Genomic DNA, 21,842 nt, shown 5'->3' with positions numbered 1-21,842 from the left:
GAGCCTGCTTCGGATTCTGTGCCTTCTTCTCTGTCTGCTCCTCCCCTGCTTGTGCTCTGTCTCTCTGTCTCTCAAATATTAAAAAACAAACAAACAAACAAAAACAAGTGGATAGCATAACCTTCCTCAAAAGTACTATGCCTTCATCAGAATGAACCTATCAGGTTATTCTAGTAAAGGTCCTCATGAGTAAGTCCATTTTTTCCCCTGCTGGTTTTGAGTTTGGACGAGGGTGTGAATTAAGAGAATTACTTATAGAAATGGGGGTGTCTGCAGGAAGTGGGGGCCTGACAGCATCCTCAGAGAAGATGAGTGGGTAGGCAACATACCAGCTGATTGTCCTGTCTCGGCAAGCAGGGAAAGATGAAAAGATGTCAGAACAGAAAGAAAAGGCTGGGTGAACAAGATTGAAAGGCCTGGAGTTACCTGTCTAGTGGAATATGGAGAAAGAATCCTGTGTATTAGAGGAAGCGATGAGAGCAGAGCTTTAGGAAAATTGGAAGAGACACCAGCAAGCCTTAGAAAGACCAGATGGGATCAGAGCTAAGTAATAATAGCCGGCAAAGGTGAACTACTCGCCCTGTGCCCAGCACTGTTCTAAGTGCTTTCCACGCATCCTTTCATGTGTCCTGACAAAAACCCTGCAAATGACGTTAACTAGTTTTCGGAACGAGGTTCAGAGATGTTTTGTCCTGCCCAAGGGCACCGGACCAGTGAGTGAGGGCCTGGGCCCAGAGTGGATACACTTGAAAGTGAGGACGTGAACCTGAGAGACACAACAAATGAAGAACTAATAGAATTTTATTAATTTTATTTTTATTTATTTATTTTTTTAATTTTTTTAACCTTTATTGATTTTTTTGAGACAGAGAGAGCATGAACGGGGGAGGTTCAGAGAGAGATGGAGACACAGAATCTGAAATAGGCTCCAGACTCTGAGCTGTCAGCACAGAGCCAGTCGCGGGGCTTGAACTCACCGACTGTGAGATCATGACCTGAGCTGAAGTCGGACACGCAACCGACTGAGTCACCCAGGCGCCCCTCAAATTAATAAAATTCTAGGGCGCCTGGGTGGCTCAGTCGGTTGCGTGTCCGACTTCAGCTCAGGTCATGATCTCAGGGTTCAAGAGTTCAGGCCCCACTTCGGGCCATCAGGCTCTATGCTGACGGCTCAGACCCTGGAGCCTGCTTTGGATTCCGTGTCTCCCTCTCTCTGCCCCTCCCCGACTCGAGCGCGTGTGCGCGTGTGTGCTCATGTGCTCTCTCTGAAATAAACATTAAAAAAAATTTTTTTTTTAAATTTTTTTTTTCAACGTTTATTTATTTTTGGGACAGAGAGAGACAGAGCATGAACGGGGGAGGGGCAGAGAGAGAGGGAGACACAGAATCGGAAACAGGCTCCAGGCTCTGAGCCATCAGCCCAGAGCCTGACGCGGGGCTCGAACTCACGGACCGCGAGATCGTGACCTGGCTGAAGTCGGACGCTCAACTGACTGCACCACCCAGGCGCCCCTAAAAAAATTTTTTTAAAGAAGTGTATTAATTTTTATTATTAAGCACTTGGTCTTGTGGTTATGGTTCCCACGAACTTTCCTTCTGTGCTCTACTTCCCTATCAAACCGTTCCTTACTAGGCACCGACAGACATGTGTGCCCCTGTGCGCACACACGCACACGTGTGCACAGGTATTACCTTACGGTCTGTGGAGGAGTGAAATCCCCAACTGGGATCTCTTTGGATCCCAGATTCCGTAATTGGGTTTTGTCAATTAGTTGTTTCGTGAGTCCTGCCAGTGATTCCAGCTCTTGGCTGCCTTGTGCGGTGCTGTGACATTGGCCAAGCTCCTTCATTAAAGCATCCTGTCGACTCTGCTTTCTTGTCTTTTCTTTCTCCCTCCACCTGAACTTGTCAGCAGATTCTGCCTCGCTACCCTCCCGTCCGGCCTCCTTGTCCACCGCTTTGTCCGTCTCTTGCCTCCCATCCTCTGTGATGGTTTACCCTCTTCTTTTCCTGTTTGCTTGTGACACGTATGTTCCCAAATTCACACCCTTTCGTCACTTCCCAGCCCCCCCAAAGTCCTCACGTGTAACCTCAGGTTTTCACCGCTTCCCCATCTCCCTCGCCCTTCCCACCATGTCAGTGTGATTTTAGATCACAGTCTGTGTGTATGAGCAGCCTTTTATCAGTTAGCAATTTATTGTGATCATTGTATTCCCTTTCTACGAAATATCAAAACATGCTTGCTGATTTTTGCTCTGTGGACTTCATTTAATGAACCATTCTCCTATTGAACGTTTATTTTTTTTCCTCGTTTTTTACTGTTAAACATTTAACCATAAAAGTTTTTCGTACACAGATCTTCCTTTGCATTTTTTATTATTTCCTTAGGATAAATTCCTAGAAATGGAATTACTTGGATCAAAGGATATAAGAACATTTATAAGACTCTTGGTATAAATTGCCAAAATGACCTCTAGAAAGAGTGTAAAGTGACTTTTTCAAAATAAAAAAATTGAAGAAGAAAGAATGAAAAAAAATTAAAGTGCTTTTTAAGATTTATACCTTTTTGTTTTTAATTTTCTTCTCACAGGGGACAGTCAAAACTTCATAGAGGGGAAATCAGGTTAAATTCGGAGCTAGATTTAGATGACGCCATTCTAGAGAAATTTGCTTTCTCAAATGCCCTTTGTCTTTCAGGTAAGTTATTGCTACTTATCCGAGAATATGTTGCATAGTTTTCATTTCATCAAAGGAAGCTTAACCATTTAGTAAGGATTTAGGCATGTTTCACAGAACACTCGGCAAAGCTTTAGCATTTCTTTTCCTTCCAAGAGAAAAGAACGTATAGTATACAGGGAACAGCATATCTGCTGAAGCTACTCATTCTTTATTAATTCTTTCAATAAAGCTTGCCCTCTCCAAAAATATTTTTTGTAGTATTGTTTTTCCCTTTGTGTCCCTCTCTTCTTCTATGTGGTCGTTACTCTCAGGTTGTCTGTAATCCGGGCAGAGAAAGCCCGCTGTGACTGGGCGCAGGCCTCTGTAGAAAAGTGCACCCAGTTCCTCATGGGAGTGGGACAGAGAGCCACAGTGGCTCTCAGTTTTTTCTGGGAGATCCATGCACCTGAATAAAACTAGAAGTTCTCTGAGAGATTTGCAGCCATGCCTGGCATGGCCTGTCCACCGCTGTGGCTGGCTTGGCCTGTCCACCGCTCCCAGAGTCTTCCGGGACTCGTGAGCTTTACACACTGCCCCGAGAAGAGTAGGGGGCCCGCGAATGGCCAGGAAGGCCTGGGTCCTGCCCCCTCTGCACAGCCACACTTCCCTTCAGGGTGGACCTCATAGTCCTGGGTTTCTGAGATCCAGAGTTAGAAAGTCAGGAATTCTGCCAGGTGTCACTTTGGTCTGCCGACATGGCAGAGCGCTCAGTGCTCCCCTGTATGATGGTAACTATTCTTCAGTTTCAGTGTCACATTGTTAACACATGTGCTTCTTAAACTGGGCTGCAATGGCGGTAGAGGTCCTGTGCAATTCATTATGCGTTTTGTAGAAACAGGAGTATGATGATAAAAAAAAGTTTCATTGTTATTTTTTTCCCCCAGTGAAACTGGCTATTTGGGAGGCATCACTGGACAAATTTATTGAGTCTATTCAGTCAATTCCAGAGGTAATTATACCAATGTTATGATTGTTTTCAGGGATTGATTTCTATTTGGGAAAAATACAAATTTCCCACCCAACAGTATATTTAGGAGTACAATAAAGTAGTAACAAACACTGGAAAACCTACACTGAATTTAACCAAGAACACAACACTCGTTACATATAAAAAAAAAAATTTATGCTGTTTTTTTTGTTTTTTGGTTTTTGTTTTTGTTTTTACTTTTTAAAACTTAAAAGTCTAATTACTTTCTTCTGATGGTGTAGTAATTTTAATGTAACTGTATTTTTTGAGAAGTGAGCTCTGTCCCCTCTAAGGAATAGGATTATGACCAGTTTTCTTGATTGAAAAGTGTTTTGCTGAATTATGAGACAAATAGTGGCTTGAAAAATACGTGTAAAGTTATATCAAAATACACTAACACTCATGTTTACTGTGATTTTGTTTTTTACTTGAATGAATAATTGAATTATTCTTGGGGTAAGAGGCCCTGCTTTCTCAGTAAGAGGTTAGGAATGTAGATCCTAGAGGTGGGACAAGGGAATGTAAAATTTCTACTTAATAAGATTTTGAATTTCAAAGAGAAATGACTGAGAGAGTAGCATCCAAGACAGTCCTTTACGTGGAGTCAGTGACTGCTTTAGAATGTGCTGTTTGGTCCTGTGACTTGTTGGAGAGATATACATGTATGTACGTATGTATTTTTTTCCCTCCCAAATAGGCTTTAAAAGCTGGGAAGAAAGTGAAACTATCTCATCAAGAAGTTATGCAGAAAATGGGTGAACTCTTTGCCCTGAGGTAGAATTTTCTCTGTAAATAAAGTAATTTATATATTTAACAGTCTGAAGGAAACACTCCTGTAATTGTAGAATAAAAAGCAACCACGTACCCTTATGGGAATTGCAGCTATATTTATCTCCTGGATAAATAAGTAGGCAGAACCTTCCCGGTCAGGAGCCCTTGGGCTACATTAGGGACCGCACTGCATGAGGTTCTGCATGTGCACAGAGATCCTGATCCATCCACAGTCAACCTACGTACGGGGCACAGGAGATGTTCTCTGTAGGGAGAAAGGTATATTCTAGAATTTGGGTGACAGGAATTCTCAGGAAAACCATCTTACTGCATCTAGAGAGCATAACGCTAAGCAAAATAAAGCAAGTCAGGGAAAGACAAATACCGTATGATTTCACTCATTTGTGGAATTTAGGAAACAAAACAAATGAACAGAGGACAGAAAGACACAAACCAAAAAACAGACTCTTAACTGTAGAGAACAGATGGTTGCCAGAGAGGAGCTGGGTGAGGGGATTGAGAGTACACTTACGATGAGCGCAGAGTAACGTATTGTTGAGTCACCGTATTGTACACCTAATATAACATTACAAATTACGTTGGAATTAAAATATATTTATTTTATAAATATTATAAATACTATTTTAGATAATATATTTTACTTTAATTCCTATATATGCGGGAAACAGAGACAAGTGCTGCCAGTTACACTATGTTATCACGGAATTAACATTTACACCGCAATGACTTTTAGCCTTATTTGAGTGTAGATTCCGTCACATTCCCTCTTGGGTGTACATAAAAAGGAAGCATACGGGAAATTAAAGCAATGGCCACTAAGTCACAACTGCCGCCCGTAAGACACCATTTTTTAAAGATGCCTTCCGTTTTCAGAGATGGGAAAGAACCGGATCTTAAAATTGGCGAAATACATCAGTGCATCATTTTAAATAAGTTTCTGGAAAGGTTTCCCGTTTATTTCATCTTTGTAATTCTCCCAGGATTCATGGAACGAAACACCCTGCATCCTGGCCTTATTCTCACCAGGCAGTGGTGTTTTGTCCCTCAGAGTATATGGCGTGAGCTACTCGAGGTCGTTGTACGTAGTTTGAGAGCTGTTTCCCACATTCTCCGTAGAGATTGGCTTGGAGAGAAGTGCTCCAGGGTTTCATCACCGATGCATTTCTCATAGCTCAGGGGCCCTTATTCAGGAAGCCAGCAAAATAAAAGCCCACTCATCGGGAGCATCCGGGCAGCACATGTGAATGAAGCCTTGAGTTTTCCAAGAAGTGGGGTAGAGAGATTCTTCTGTCCTCTTCTCTGCTAACACAAGAATTTGATACGACAGATTATAATAGTATCAAAACTCAGAAGTTAGAGTTAAATATATTTAGGTTTGTGAGCAGTTTCTATAGAGTCCTACTGTCCTTATCCTAAGTTTTCTTCTCTTTATAATAGAAGTGCTTGTGTATTAGTAAAAGGAACATGGTAAATCTCTGATAGATACATGGCAAGTTACATTGAGTGAAAACTTAAATCCAAATTATGTATAGTATTATCCAGTTTGTAAAACAAACAAAAATAAACATTCATCTTTATCTTGATATGTATCGTGCTACAAATATATGTTTATATGTGCACACGCATACATGAATGTATGCACAGGAAAGGTCTGGAAGGACACAGCAAAGCATTCGCAGGGCCTGAAGGATTTGAGTTGTGTTTTAGGGTAAGAGGGCTGACTACTGTTTTCTGACTTCTTCTCTAGGGCTTTCTTTTTTATAGTGAATAACCATTTATGTGTTACTTCTATGCCTTAAATTTTCATTTAAAAGTAAGCTTAGGGCTCCTATGCAAAAAGGTAGATATTGAAGGATGTGTGTGTGTGTATACTTGTCCAGTGTTTGCACAAACACTGGAAGAATAAAGCTAACATCGGTTACCCGTTATGGGTGGGAGAAAAGAAAGAGGGATAAGAATAGGAGTGAGATTTGTCAGTGTACCTTTTCTGTCATTTTTAAGCCACATGATTACCTAGCCACAAAAAAAAAAAAAGTGTATATATTGTAAAAATTTTTAATGAAAACAGAAAAAAGCTCAGAATGAAAGCAAAATGAGGGGATTTTTTTCTAATTACTTCATAAATAGTATTAAAGATTGAGGTAATTTGGTTGCAGATTTTGAAATCCTTATGTAAATTTTTTTTATTTACATATTTCTCAGAAACACGGTCAGCATTAACAAATGTTTTCTTAAAGTACTAGGTAAAAAGAAATAGAGACTGTGATTTTTCATTCAAGGTAAAAAAAGTTTTATAATTTCTGTTTTTTTAAGACACCGTATAAACTTGAGTTCAGACTTCTTGATCACTCCCGATTTCTACTGGGACAGAGAAAACCTGGAACAACTTTATGATAAAACTTGTCAGTTCCTTAGCATTACTCGTAGAGTTAAGGTATGTATTTTCTGCTTTCACTGAGAAAGACACAACACTATTTATAATTTGTGTGACTGTGTGAAGAGAAATTTGAAATTTAAGTAAATGTGTTTCACTGTTTGGGGAGAAATACCTTGTTTGACTTGTATTCAGATCTCCAGATTTCCCCTTCCCCATCTGCTGTGTACAGTTTCCAGAAATTTTCTTTATTGCATCAAAGGAAATTCTGATACTTGCTCTGCAGACTAGATGAGATAAGTGAGAGTTTGGAGGCCTACTTTTCCAAGCCCTCATCAAGTCTCAAGCAAGAGTTCTTGGGTCCCAGAACTGTGTTGGTGGCAGCAAGAAAAGAAATGAATTCAAGAAAGAACCTTCCAAGACAAATCAAGTAATTGATAATGGGAGGCCAAGGAAAGGGAAGAGTCAAGGATGACTGATGTTTGCTTGCGAGTGCCCGGTAGGAACTTGGCAGTACGTAGACAGGTGGGGTCAAGGGGAGTGGAGGAGTGAAATTTAAGATATGTTGAGGGGCGCCTAGGTGGCTCAGTTGGTTAAGCGTCCAACTCTTGATTGTGGCTCAGGTCATGATCTCATGGTTTGTGAGATTGAGCCCTGAGTTGGGCTCTGCACTGACAGCCTGGAGCCTGCTTGGCTCTGTCTCCTTCTCTCTCTGCCCCTCCCCCATGTACACGCACTTGCTGTCTCTCTCTCTCTCTCTCTCAAAGTAAATACACTTTAAAAAAAAAAAAAAGATACATTGAGAGTACAGGGCAAGAAGCCATCCAGTGAGAACCATCACGCAAGCATTTAGAAGCAAAATGAAGCAAAACTGAGAAGACATAGGCATCAAGAGAATGATGGGATGGGCGGAGGTGGTCATGATAGAAACGACGTGGGGAAGGAGGGTGCAAAAGAAAACGGATGTTTTGCGACATATGCACGTAGTTCTGTGACCTTTTATTACATTGACGTCCACGTGACCATGTGGTGCGGGGATGCAGAGCTGTTGTGTCACCAGAGATCTTGTGCTGCCCCTTCTAGTCACACCGCCTCCCCTCCCCCACCATCCCTAACCCCTGCCCGTGAGTGATCTAGTCTCCGTAATTTTGTCATTTTGAAAATGTTACATAAATAGAATCGCACGGCGTGCGACTTTTAAAACTGTCTTCACTGAGCATGATGCCTTTGTGATCCATCCGAGTTGTTGCCTGTATCAGTCCCTGCCCTCCTGTGCATTCCTTAAAACATTTTTGGGGATTCCATTTTGGTTTATCTATCTCTGTGTTTTTTGCTATGTCTCTCAGCACAGATATTTAGTGGTTGTTCTAGATACTATATTATACATACATAGCTTATCAGTCTGCTGGTTTTGACATTTGACCAGATGCCAGGTGTAGAAATCTACCCCCCTTTACATCCCTTTACCCTCCACCATTTACAGTACCGTTGTCTTAACTGTTCCGCAGACATTGTGACAACTCCATCGGTGTTACAATTTTTGCTTCAGCCGCCGAATGTAATTCAGAAAACTCAAGAGAAGGAAATTCTATTGCATTTATCTCTATTTTTGTTCTTTCTGTTGTTCTTTTTTTCCTTCGTGATGTTCCAAGATTTCTTTTAGTCTTTTCCATTTCACAAACATTCTTTAGTTATTCCTTTAGGATAAGTCTGCAGAAACAGACCCTCCTAGTTTTCCTTCATGTGAGACTGTCTCAGTAATAACCCCCACCCCCCCCCCCCACCGCCCCCAGCTCTAGGGTTCTGGGGTGACTGTTCTGTCCGCACCCGAAAACTGCCATGGTACCTAGTTCCGAGCTGCTTGGTTTCTGATGAGAAAGCCTGAATATAAGCTCCTTTCCCATTCCCGCACACATTCAGGGCTCTGTTCACTTGTTTTCTGTTCTGGTTTGTCCCTGTCATTTGTGTGGGGTCATGTCCATTGCTCTGCCTTTGAGGTCACGGATTCTTTTTTTTTTTTATCACCTTCATTCTGCTGCTGAGCACATCGCTGAATTTTTTTATTTTGCTTATTGTACCTTTCAGTTCTAAAATTTTCGTATGATTCCTCTTATGTTCTCTCTTTGCAGAGACTGGTTTTTGGGTTTTTTTCTTTTTTTTCATTTGTTTCAAGCATGTTCATAATTGCTTATTGAAGCAGTTTCGTGATGACTGCTTTAAAATCCTTGTCAGATGATTTCAGTATCTGATTTATCTTGATGTTAGTTATCTGTGGATTGCCTTTTCTCCTTCCCTCCAGCCAGTTTAGTACCTTTAATTTCCTTCATTGCCTAATGGGTTATGTTCAAGTGTTTTTGCTTTCATATACAAGGACCTTCGTGTTTCCTCCTCTTTTTCAGTCTTCTTTCCTACCACTTCCCCAGTGCATCCGATGCCCAGTCAAAAATAAATGACTTACAACTTCAGAAACCCACCATGGCTCATTGAATGTTATGGCAGCTCTGGTATCTACATATTTTCCCCCACACCAGACACTTCCCCCTGAAGAACAACATCGAAGTTGTCTGTGTAGTTGTCACTGACCTGTATAGTACCAGCTATAGTTGTCCCTGAACTTGCTACCACCTCTATCTTTATGGGCGTCTTCGAGCACAGGCGAGTAGAGGTCGCTGGCAGTGGTCAGGGCACGAGGCCCACCCTAAACCGTGTTGCTTTTAGCTACCGCAAAAAGATTGATCAGTGATACCATAAGATTCGAATTTCAGTGGCCTCCGATACGGTTTTAGGTACTAAGTCTACCTAGACAGGATCTGGCGATCCAGATGTCTGGTCAGACATGAAAAACATGGGGCTTGCATAGCTGTGGACTGTGCCTACAGGCTGAAGGTCCAGGGGCTATAAAAGGGATGCCAAAAGCTTTACAGAGTTGAGGGCTCTCCTGTGGTTATACTCGTTGGCTATCACTGCGAAAAAACTTGTTGCAAACCTGAGTGGCTTCAAACAGCACTTACTGTCCCAGAGTTTGAGGAGTCCGGAATCCGGGTCCGGCTCAGCCCGGGCCTCCGGCTCTCATGAGGCTGCAGTAATCTCCGGGACCAGCGGGGAAGGCGAACTTCCTAGTTCACCCCTGTGTCATCGACAAGATTCAGTTCCTCCCAGGCCGTTGGGCTGAAGCCTCAGCTCCTCCTGAGCTCGTGGCCAGAGGCCTCCCTCCGTTCCCGGCCCCGTTGTCTTCTCCGTAGAGCAGGCAGCCCGTTTCGTCTGGGCGAGCGGGGGAGAGGAAGGGGGTAGAGCACCGCCAAGACAGACTCAGTCTCTCGTAGCCTCGTCCGCGATTACAGCCTGCTTGCTTTTGCGGTATTTTTGTCAGACACAAGTCACAAGGGGAGCCCACGGTCCAGGGGAGGGGACTGCACAGGGGTGTGAATTCCAGGTGACAAGGATCTTTGGGTGACGTCTTAGAAGTCTGCCTAACATAGACTTCAGGTTTTGAAAGCGGTGGAGAACGTTTTAGAAGCCTACTTGGTAAGTGCTGTGACCCACATCATCCTCTCGCTGCTGCGACTTCAATGATCCCCTGCTTCAGGCCACCAAAGGCACTGCCAGCAAGCACCTTCTGCTCCCACGTGCAGGATCCTCAGTAAGCCAGCTGCCACTGCCACTTGGCTTGGGCAAGAAGGTTGATAACAGACTAACGATCTGATCTCTAACCTGGAACGTGGCCATTTTTCTGTGTCTCTTCTCACTATTCAAGATGGAATTCTTGGCATCGGGTCTGCAACCGAGGACACCTTGAACGAAGAATACCTTGACAACCAAGTGGACAACCAAATGGTCAAGTGCAAGCATAAAACTCTCAGAACAGAAGGGCTGTGTAGGCTCGTCCTCCTGTACTCGGAGGATGCTGAGCGTACTCTTTCTTCCAGTAGTGAGGCCGGTTTGAGATGGAGTCTCTCCATGAAAGGATTGACACGTAACCACTGTTACACAGCGGCAGTTGGGAGGATCCGCTGCTAACCCAGTCTCTAGAACCCTAGACACGTGGAGAAAGCCCTGTGCCGTGCCAGCTAGACAAGGCACCAATCCCTGCGGGTGGCCGTATTTATAGCTCCGAGATTTAAAATCTCTTGAGAAGAAGTAAAACAATTCATTGACAGACAACAGGATCTTGTATGAAGAATGTCCTAAAGAATCTACAAACAAGCTGCAAGAACTAATTAGCGAATTTCTCAAGGTTAAAAAATCCAGGGTCACTATATAAAAAAATAACTATACTGCCAATGAACAATTGGAAAATGAAATATTTGAAATACCATTTACAATATGGTCAAGACCTCAGATTATATAGGAATAAATTAAAAAAAAAAAAGATCTGTACCCTGAAAACTACAAATGTTGGCTGAGAAATTAAATGAAGACATATCCCATGTATGTACAACAGAAGATTCAGTATTATGAAGAAGTTACTTCTGGAAGTTACCCTGTAGATTCCAACTCAGTCCCAAGCAAAATGCCAGTAGGCTTTTAAAAAATGTATTTTAGAAGTAACAAGCTGATTATAAAATGTAAATGCAAGGGGCCTAGACTAGCCAAACCAACTCTGAAGAAAGGACAAAGTTGTAGGACTTTTATTATCTGATTTTAAGGCTTGCAGTAAATCAAGCTACGGTAATCAAGACATTTGACTCTTGGCATAAGAATAGACATATAGATTAATGGAACAGAGTAGATTTCAGAAACAGACCTGTACACATATAGGCAATTGATGTTTTTTCTTAGGTGATTGATTTTTGACAAATATAAATCAGCTCAACAAATGGCTGGAATAATTGGATAGCCATAAGTTAAAAAAAAACAAAAAACAAAAAAAACTCTAGGGGTACCTGGGTGGCTCAGTTGTTTAAGCATCCAACTCTGGATTTCAGCTCAGGTCATGATCTCACTGTTTGTGCGATGGAGCCCCGCCTCGAGTCCCGAGCTTGGGATTCTCCCTCTCTCTGCCTCTCCCCTGCTTGCACTTGCATGATCTTGCTCTCTCTCTCTCTCTCTCTCTCTCTCTCTCTCTCTCAAAGAAAAAAAAAAAAAAAACTCTATTCTTTACTTCACACACATGGATCAGAGACTTAAAAATATAAAAACTAAAACTATAAAACTTTAGGAATAAAAAATAGGAGAAAGCCTCCTGACCTTCAGGCAGGCAAAGATTTCTTAGGGGAAAAAAAATGAACCTTGGGGGGAAAACTTGGTAAGTTCTACTTTGTCAAAACTAAAAACTACTGCTCCTCGAAAGACATTGCTAAGTATAGGAAAGACAAGCCACAGGCTGGGAGGAAATGTTCTCAGTATGTATTCCTGACAGAGGACTTATCCAGAAAATATAAAGAACTCTCTACTCCATAATTAAAGGGCAGCCCAATTTTTGAAATGGGGGAGAGATTTGGACACCTCACAAAAGAAAATAATGCAAGTGGCCGTATGAACATGAATAAGATGTTCAGTGTCCTTGTTCACCAAGAAAGTGCAAATTAAAACTACAATGTGAGGGGTGCTCAGTCGGTTAAACGTCCCACTCTTGACTTCAGCTCAGGTCATGATCTCATGGTTTGTGAGTTCGAGCCCCTCATCGGGCTCTGCGTTGTCAGGGTGGAGCCTGCCTGGGATTCTGTCTCCCTCTCTCTCTGCCCCTCCCTGCTTGCTCACTATCTCTATTTCTTTCTCAAAAACAAAAACAAAAAACTTTAAAAACTACAATGTGATATCACTACACACCCATTAGAATGGCTAAAATTTAAAAGACTGATACCAGGTATTAGTAAGGATGGGGGACGATTGGAATTTTCATTACTCATGGAAATATAAATTGGTACAATGGCTTGGCAGTTTCTCATAAAACCAATCATTGTCTTACGAGAAGACTCAACAATTCCACTCCTAAGTATTTTACCCAGGAGAAACGAAATCGTGTCCTCTCGCTGTTTTATACACAAATGTTCGTAGCAGCTTTATTCATAATAGCCCCAAACTAGAAGAAGTCAGGTGGTGCCCATCAGTAAGTGAATGGATAAACAAATTGTGGTATATCCATACAGTGGAATACCACTCAGCAATAAGTTAATTACTAATACATGCCACAACATGGATAAATACCAGAATCATTATGCCGAATGGAAAAATCTAGACACAAAAACAGATGTGCTGTATTTATGGGATTTAGAAAGGCAGATCGAATCTGTAGTTACAGAAAGTGGATCATTGATTCCCTGGAGCTCGGGATGGGTGGGTGGATGGGACCTTAGTTTTCATAGGAGCACAAAGGAACTTTTTGGGATGATGGAAACATTGCAGGGACAGTTGCAAGGATATCCGTTTGTCAAAAGTCTTCCAATTGTATAGTTAGAAAGGCTGCGTTTTATTGTATGTAAATTATGCCTCAGTAAAGTTAACTTGAAAATAAAGTCTCTTATGAGAATTCTTTAATGACACACTAACGGAAAACATCAGTGTTGATGAGACAAATTTCACTGGGGGCAAATCGGAGAGCACTCAAAGTTACTGCTATTGGGTGTCTCTTTTTGTCTTGGAATGGAGACTTCTGGTAGAATCGTGATCATTGTGATGGGGTCCAAAGCCATTGCCACCAAGCAGATGCAGAGACCTTCTCTGCCTCTTCTGATAACCAGCCTGCTGTGCTTAATTGAGTCAGTAAAGTGAGCAGTAACCAAGATAACCAGCTGCTTGGAAGCTTGAGCTCAGGCACACTCCCCCCACCCCATCCTGTCTTCCCTCAAACCACGGTTCTGTGATATTGATGCCAAAGGTGTCTTTCGCATGTCCTTCGTGGACAGCGGTACCGGAAAGGAGAAACAATATCATGGTCACCAATTATGAACGTGGTTTGAGCATATGGCTCACCGAAGTATCAAGATAAGGGTGTCTTTCAAGAACTGAATATGAACACGGCATTCAACAGGAAAGCCAGAGTTGAAGATGAGAAATGTCAAAGGAGGGTCAATAATGAAGACAGAAGTGCAATGAAATAATCAACTAGCTGGACAAGAATCAAAATGCTGAGAAGGAAGGGAAAACCTGGAGAAAGTGCCAGTGCATCATACTCTGTTAAACCAGGAGGGGTATCTCGGGGCTTCCTTGGGCACAGAGCTCCTCCAGTGGAGACACCATGGGAAGGTTGACTGTGCAGCCCAGAGAGCAGGTGGGGTAGGGTCCAGTCAGTCCCCAAATTGGAAAAATCCCGGAACAGGTCTGTTCTGTGGCAGTTTTGTTTATTTTTTTTTTAATCTCGTACGAACTATATTTAACTACAGTACTACTGGCTTCTCAGTCCTTAACTGAGTACACAGGGAGGATGCATACATTGCAGTTCATCAGAATAAGGGTCTGTTTAAATGTGGCACCATCATCTATCTCTAGCTTAAGTTCTTTCAAGTTGATGTGATTTGATTCGTTTGATGCTTTTGGGCCAGGACCATCTCTGGTTGCATTTTGCCTGATGAGCCCAAAGGTCGCCTCCTAGGAAAGGTTTCCCATCGGGTCTGTGCCTCTGTGCTTCTGGAGTTCTTTGTATGTATGTCCCAGGGGCAGCACTTCACACACTGCACCTGAGTGTTCTGATCACGTGTACGGACTGGGTTCCCGCTGAGGTCCCTCTTCCTGGTTTGTGGCCACCTTCTCAGTGTGGCCTCACATGGCAGAAGGAGAAAGTGCTATCCGGTGTCTCTTCCTCTTCCCGTAAGGACACTAATTCCATCATAGGGGCCCCACCCTCATGACCTCATCTCCACCTGATCACCTCCCAAAGGCCCCATCTCCAAATACCATCACCTTAGGAGTTAGGGCTTCACCGTAAGAATTTAAGGGGGATACAAACATTCTGTAATACCAACAGTCCCTGAAAATTCACTTTAATTTTTCTTTAGGAGCTAAAATTCAAGATTGATTTTAATTATCTTTATAAATTACATATTTCTACCACATCTCTATTGGATTCTATGTTAGGAACTGGGGCAAGATAGCTAAAAGTAGAAGTAGCAATGTATTAGGGGGAAAGGGACTTCTATGAAATTGGAGCTATACCCGTGGGATTCCCCCTCCTTCCTTACAACACAGCAGCAAAGGGGATAGAAGCTACTTTCCCCAAATATCTGAATGTATGGTAGGCACACCGGAGACACAGGGATGATTTGGCTCATGGGCCCAGAGGGCAAGCAAGGTAGGTGGATTGGGACCTCTCGTAGGTAAATGCCTGCTAAGCATGGTGGTCACGTGGGTTTGAACTACATTCCATTGTATATAATGGATTTGGATGTTCTGTTTCTGAAAACTCCTTACATAGCAACTAAAACGCTTATCAGAATTCCTTTGGTAACTGACGGTTTTTATGGAACTCTCCTCTCATTCCATTAAATTAGTCTCCCCAATAGCATAGGTGCCCTGTTACTACCATTGTCATCTACGTGGCTTGATTGGGTCATTACAGCTAATTGTTCATCATCTCCCAGCCCCACTCTGAGCCATCTCTTTGGTGTCAAACCTTCCACATGAGTTAGCAAGCATTCCTGAAAGTTCCCAAACTACATTTCTCAGGGTACTTTCTTAGCATGCCAAAGGCAGTTAAGACTAGTTATGTGAAGATTATTTAGAAGGCGATAAAAGAATTTAACGTTCCTTAGCGCACTCAACGCAATGCTGGCACCGTGTGTGATACAAAAAAAAAAAAAAATTAAGAACCGGTGCTGCCCTTGAACAAGGTTTACAGTGTTCCAAGAAGACGTACAGGACAAAGAGAGTTAGTGGTGGTGTCACGAAAAAGCTGTTCCTTCTTCCAGTTTGTTGTTGGTTTTTTTCCCAGGGGAAAGAATCTTGAGAAGAAGAAGAGTAATAGGCACGAGATGTGCGGAAAGCCATCCAAAAAGTTGAGGGTGGAGGCGAAGTCCTTTCAGCCGGTATTAGGGGTTCAGTGGGAAAGTCGGAGACGGGTTGCACAAGTGCAGTCGCGCCAGGAAAGCCAGGTTGCGGTGGGCCCCTCACCACACCGGTCTGTCGGCGTCCCCGAGTCCTGTCGTGGGTTCCTTCCGTGACTTCCGCGCCCATTTCTTCCTGACGATTTCCAAATAAGTATATCTGACCTCAGTTTCCTGTTTACCTTCCCGCCGTTACCTCTGCTGCTTCATCGCCTGCTAAATCCCACACGTCCTCCACACTCACGGACCTCCTAGCATCCCTCCGAGAGTCACTTCTGTGTGTCACTGCACGCCAGCGTGTACGCTCCCTGGGGTCAGAGACCAGGATGATCCTCTTACCCGTTACGGTCCCAGTTCTCGGCAAGACCTCACCCAGAGCACATGCGCAGTAAATGTCTGTAGAACTAACCAGTGGTTAAGATCGCAGAATGCAACCCGTGGCATTCTCCCAGAACACACTGAACCTTCCTGTTCTCCGTTTCAGCTCGTGGCGGGACCACCAGCCTCATCTCTCTGTCAGTCAAGCAGAAAATTGAAATGCATGGTGGTTTCCTCTTTCTACTTCATTCACCCTCCACGTCCAGGCACACCGTCTTTCGTTTTCTCCTACGAATCCATTCATTGACAGATCCTTCTTGAAAGTCCAGATGACAGGCCCTGGGCTGGTGACCACACTGGGGGGGGCGGGGGTGGAGGGGGTTACAATGCTGACGCCTCCCTTCTAGGCCCCACCTGTAACACTCCCCGGACTGTTCCCATACCTTCTTCGCTGGACCATTTAGCTGGAAGGCAGAGATGTCTCCTCTGCCCGGCACAGTATAGTAAATACGACATTTGAAGACGGAACAAAGGACCCGCAGCGCCTACAGAATAAAATCCCAACGTTACCGCGCGGTGGAGGTTTCTCTTGTGCTGTAACGAGTTGCCGCAAACTGGCTTACCGTAAATGCATCGGATTACAGCCCTGTGGGTCAGAAGTCTGACGGGAGAGTCACTGAGGCAAAATCAAGGTGTGGCAGGACTGCGTTCCTTTCAGGAGGCGCTGGGCAGGAAAAGGCTTTCCTTGCCTTCTCCGGCTCCTATAGGCTGCCCACGTCCCTTGGCCTGCAGCCCCTGCCACGCAGCAGAGGCGAGTTGGGGCCTCATGTGGCATCACTTGAAGCTCTTCTTGCCATTTCCACCGTGACTACGCTGAACCCCACCTCCCCCAATAATCTAGGTTTATCTCCCTGTCTTAAGGTCAGCTGATCAGCGTTTTTTCTATATGCAATTGTAACTCTCCTTCTCCAGGCCGTGTGCGTAAATCCCAGGGATCAGGGTGTGAATGCCCGTGGGGTATCGTTATTGTGCCTACAGCATACGGTCTACAGTATCTCTCACAGTTGGGCACTAACTTACCTTTTTAACCTCACTTCCAAGTATTTCCAAGTATCCAGCGTGCTGTGCGTCCATGCGGTTTCCTGTGTGAGGTGCTTTCCCCAGGTCCCCTTCCTGTAGCTCCCCGCCCTCTCCTCCCAGCACCTACCTGTTTAGAGCCCACTTTGCATTTACCACCTCTGTATACCATCCCTGTGTTCTCCCTCGTGTGTGCATGTAACGTGAATGACGCTGTAGCGAAATGAAGTAGGAAGCGTGCGCTAGTGGGGACTCCCTTGCACAAACCACGGGAAAAGTTTCAGCGCTGCTTTTATCACCGTGTACTGCCGAGAAAAACCAGGCTGGAGTGTGGGAGCAAGGCATGTCTCGCACAGACCCAAACGGGTCACTCGGGACTCTCTCCTGAGCACCTTCTGTGCCAGGTTGGCCTCCTTCTTGCCTCTCCGTGGCCTTCTCTGGGGAATGGGGGGAAACAGGTGTGGGGAGAGGGAATGTCCAAGTTGACATTTCGGTCTGCCTGGCAACTTCAAGGGATTGGGACAGGTGTCCAAGCTTTGACCAGCCGTGCGGTGAGAGAACTGGGCATTATGGTCGGCTAAGCCCGGGTCTTCTCCCCAGCTCTTCCACCCTGGGGCCTTGGGGAGGAGGCCTGGGGAAGGTGCCAGGTGGGTGCTGACATCATGATGGGCAGTATCCCACGGTTGAAACTCGTGCAAGAGGAACCCCCCAAGGTGGGGGGCAGGAGGGGAGGGTGCCGCGTGGACAGCAGAGGATTGTGAGGCAGAATGAAGTGCCTGACACCAGGGGACAGGGTGCTGTAGGGGCACCGAGGAAAGAGCGGGCTGGAAGGCTTTCTGAAGATTGCTCAGGACCCCACCATCTAAAATGCAACTGGACCACATGATCGGGGATAATGTTATCAAGAAGGCAATGAACGGTAAAATGCTTACAAAGCTGTTGAACAGCTGTTTAGAATGAAAACTGATGCTGCGGGGGGGTGGGGGGGGGCGGGGAGGGGGCGACGGCGATGGATCCCTTCTTGAATAATGAATAGTTGATGAAGACCTACCTCTGTAGTACTAAGGAATGCTAAGTAAGGAGTAGATTTAAGACTGTCCACGGAGGGGCTAACCGTAGGGAGTGGGGATTAGAGATCAAACATCTCCACCCCAGGTGACTGGGAAGATAAGGACCTGATTGGAAACCCAAGGCAAGGGATAGATTTGAACAGGATGTCAGTTTTCATTTGAGAAACATTAAATTTGAGGTGTGGGCAGGAGACCCAGAGATGTTTTATAGAAAGAAATTCAGTCAGAGAAGGGTGCCTGGGCGGCTCAGTCAGTTAAGTGTCCGACTCTTGATCTCCGCTCAGGTCTTGATCTCAGGATCACGCGTTCAAGCCCTGAGTTGGGCTCCTCATTGGGCATGAAGCCTACTTAAAAAGGAAATTCAGTCGAAGAGACCAGCATTAAACATTTATATTTGAGAGTAGAAAATAGTTAAGTCTTTCCCAAAATGTGGGATACATAACACTTGTTCAAGAGATGAATTTAGGTGATACAAGGACCCTGAATGAACATCGAAGCAAGTCAGATTTCTCTCGGGAGAAGAACTTAGTTTGGCTGTCGCGGTTCTTGATAGGCTGTCTAACGGATGCGACTCTCCCACTTCCCCAGGTGTCAGGCTCAGCCTCCTGTTGGCAGCATAGTTTCACGTCCAACCGTTGTCCATTTATGGCAGTGACCCTTTACTTTTAACGTTTTTTTTGGGGGGGGGGGACAGAGAGAGACAGAGCATGAACGGGGGAGGGGCAGAGAGAGAGGGAGACACAGAATCGGAAACAGGCTCCAGGCTCTGAGCCATCAGCCCAGAGCCCGACGCGGGGCTCGAACTCACGGACCGCGAGATCGTGACCTGGCTGAAGTTGGACGCCTAACCGACTGCGCCACCCAGGCACCCCCCCCCTTTACTTTTAAAATAGACATATTAAGCAGAGCCTTTGGAAATCATGTAATAGTGCAGCTGGAACACACACATCACATATAGTGATTGGGGACACAGGGGCAGCGGGGGGGGTGGTGATGGTGGGATGTAAGTGACCAAAGTTTAGGGAGCATCTACACAAACCAAAATGGGTGAGATCGTGCAAGCAGAGTGCAGAGCTAGAAGACAAGGAGGACAAGATCAGGACTTAGGGAAATGCTATCTAAAAACTAGAGGAGGTAGAGAAACCCCAGAAAAAAATGGTCAGAGGTAGAAAACTTAGTTCTTAGGAGAGAAAAAGTCAAAGGAAGTGTGTATTTCAAGGTGTTGTCAAATGTTTAACAGGTTTATAACCAAGAAAAGTTGCCATTTACCAATTAGGACATTTGGAGGTTTCGGGGGGGTTGTAATACGCAGCTTCTAAGGGCTGAAGAATAAACTGAGTGATGAGGAGGTGGAGGAAGGAAATGCCAGTTTAGTCAAAGGTGAAAGAAAATGGAAGAGGGTGGGGCCAGCGTCTTGAAGAGAGAAGCAAGCCTGGGGATGAGCAAGTTTACAGACCAAGATTGAACAGCCAGTAGGAACAGGGGGGAAGAAAGTAGGAAAGAAAGGAGAGGAAAGGAGGCACTGTCCTAAACATTTATACAGATGAGAAACTACATCGTGTCCAGCCTGGAAACATGGTAAATATATGCTTGAGTGTGGGCCCATGTGCTCTCATGATTAAGGCGATGTAATGCTCTGTGCAGAATCCTTATACATATGGCACACTGACACATTTCCATTAATCCCCAAACATGCATCTGTGGGGATGGCCTCAAATTTCCAGACCAGATCCACACCACCCCGTAAGTTATCAAAGGGAAACTATTTTTTAAAGGTTTCCAGATTTTCCAGTTTCCAAAAGAAGGTGAAATACAGAGATTAAGGAGGTATAACTACCAGGAGTCACATCCAAGTCTCAAATTCAAAGACTCTGAACCCACCCCAACCAGCCTGTGGCGAGGCATCGGAAACCAGAACCTCTGCAGTTGAGCACTGAAAGCAGTGCCATCTAGTGGCAAGTATGCAGCAGGTCAAGTGAAGTTTGGGGGTATGGGCAGCTTTAGTAGAAGGTAATCGTTGTCATCTTCAGGCCATGTTTTGGCCACAAAGCATGTTCTGACCACAGAGCGTGTTTCGGGTTTGCCTTTCTTAACTGCTAAAAACCCAAGGGCAGCTACCAAAAGCTAGGACTCCATAACTTTATTTTTACATCTTCCACCAAAATCTTGGGCTGTAAGAGCTTCAGTATGCAGAGTACTTCTGCAGTCAAATCTATGCTTTACAAAATGTCTCTAGAGTCACAAGAGGCAGAGAGGGGAGAGGCCTAAGGAACAAGAGTCTACCTATTTCAAGCCTTTAGAATTTTGAGATGTGACACTTTTCTTAGGCTTGTTGAAATATAAATACAGGACACTTCCTAAGATTTTTCTGATGCAGGTCATGAATGAAAAACTTCAACACTGCATGGAGCTGACAGATCTAATGAGGAATCACCTGACTGAGAAGAGGGCACTCCGCCTGGAGTGGATGATCGTCATTCTGATCACCATCGAGGTAAGGATCTTTTTAAAATGAAAATAAGGGTGCCTGGCTGACTCTTGCTGGAGCGTTCAACTCAATCTCTGGGTCGCGGGTCTGGGCCTAATTTTGGGTGTAGAGATTACTTAAAAAAATGAAAATTAAAAATCTAAAAAAGTAATAATGTGACATAGAAAATGATAGTGGAGAAGAACATGGCTTTGTCCTACTTACTGAGTTTATTTGGAAGTGAGGCAAGTTTCAAGTGGCTATGGCAATATTGCAAATGCACCAAGTGTGATTTTTGGAGAAGTTCCATTTTTAAAGACAGCATTTAGAGAATGTTCTAGCTGCAAATTTATAGGCCCTTTGCCTCAGATCTGCAGCTTGCCACATGGGAAAGACTACAGGAGCATTTTTCATTAATCACAATCTTGGAAAGTCATTTAGTTTGTACAAATGATTTGCTATGAAATTAATAAATCTCATTTTATCACCCTAAGGTAATGTTTGAATTGGGACGAGTATTTTTCCTGATCAAGTGATGGCCAAAGAAAAGCATCAGTGCAAGGGATATTAAAGTTCTGCAATCAAAAATAAATGCTCACTGTTGGGGGAATCTCTTATTTAGTAGGTATTTAATTTTTTTAATCAAAAAGTTGCAGTGATCTTTTTTAGCTCCTAAATGTATTGCTGCTTGAATAAAAATTAATGACAAATCTGGCGTTGGGGTCTTTAACTGAGAAGCTGAAAGGAAGGTATTTTTATTTTTTTTTTTTGTTTTTTTTTTCAACGTTTATTTATTTTTGGGACAGAGAGAGACAGAGCATGAACGGGGGAGGGGCAGAGAGAGAGGGAGACACAGAATCGGAAACAGGCTCCAGGCTCTGAGCCATCAGCCCAGAGCCTGACGTGGGGCTCGAACTCACGGACCGCGAGATCGTGACCTGGCTGAAGTCGGACGCTTAACCGACTGCGCCACCCAGGCGCCCCAAGAAGGTATTTTTAAAGAACTGTGGAAAGCTTAGTACCTAAGAAATCTTAGTACCTAAGAATTATTAAAGCCAAAAGGCTTAGATTTTGGACACTA

General features: G+C 44.1%; 1 protein-coding gene across 3 annotated transcripts in view; it reads left to right on the top strand.

The window, feature by feature from the left end:
* Positions 1–21,471, top strand: part of RMND1 (required for meiotic nuclear division 1 homolog) — a 44,660-nt gene extending 23,189 nt beyond the window's left edge. For 2 of the 3 annotated variants that reach the window (XM_045058219.1, XM_003986644.5), the window contains 6 exons: positions 2,591–2,697; positions 3,603–3,667; positions 4,383–4,459; positions 6,791–6,911; positions 20,672–20,788; positions 21,256–21,471. In XM_045058219.1, coding sequence (XP_044914154.1) covers positions 2,591–2,697; positions 3,603–3,667; positions 4,383–4,459; positions 6,791–6,911; positions 20,672–20,788; positions 21,256–21,297 — 529 coding nt within the window. In that variant the 3' untranslated portion in view covers positions 21,298–21,471. Of the gene's footprint in view, positions 1–2,590; positions 2,698–3,602; positions 3,668–4,382; positions 4,460–6,790; positions 6,912–16,313; positions 20,789–21,255 lie in introns of all 3 variants that reach the window. The other variant, XR_006598406.1, reaches the window with a different exon arrangement.
* Positions 21,472–21,842: the final 371 nt, after the last annotated feature.

The sequence above is a fragment of the Felis catus genome, chromosome B2 (assembly GCF_018350175.1).
Source record: "Felis catus isolate Fca126 chromosome B2, F.catus_Fca126_mat1.0, whole genome shotgun sequence".
Lineage (NCBI taxonomy): Eukaryota > Metazoa > Chordata > Mammalia > Carnivora > Felidae > Felis > Felis catus.
Note: the sequence above shows the minus strand (reverse complement) of the source record. Positions and strands in the feature narration are given on the sequence as shown.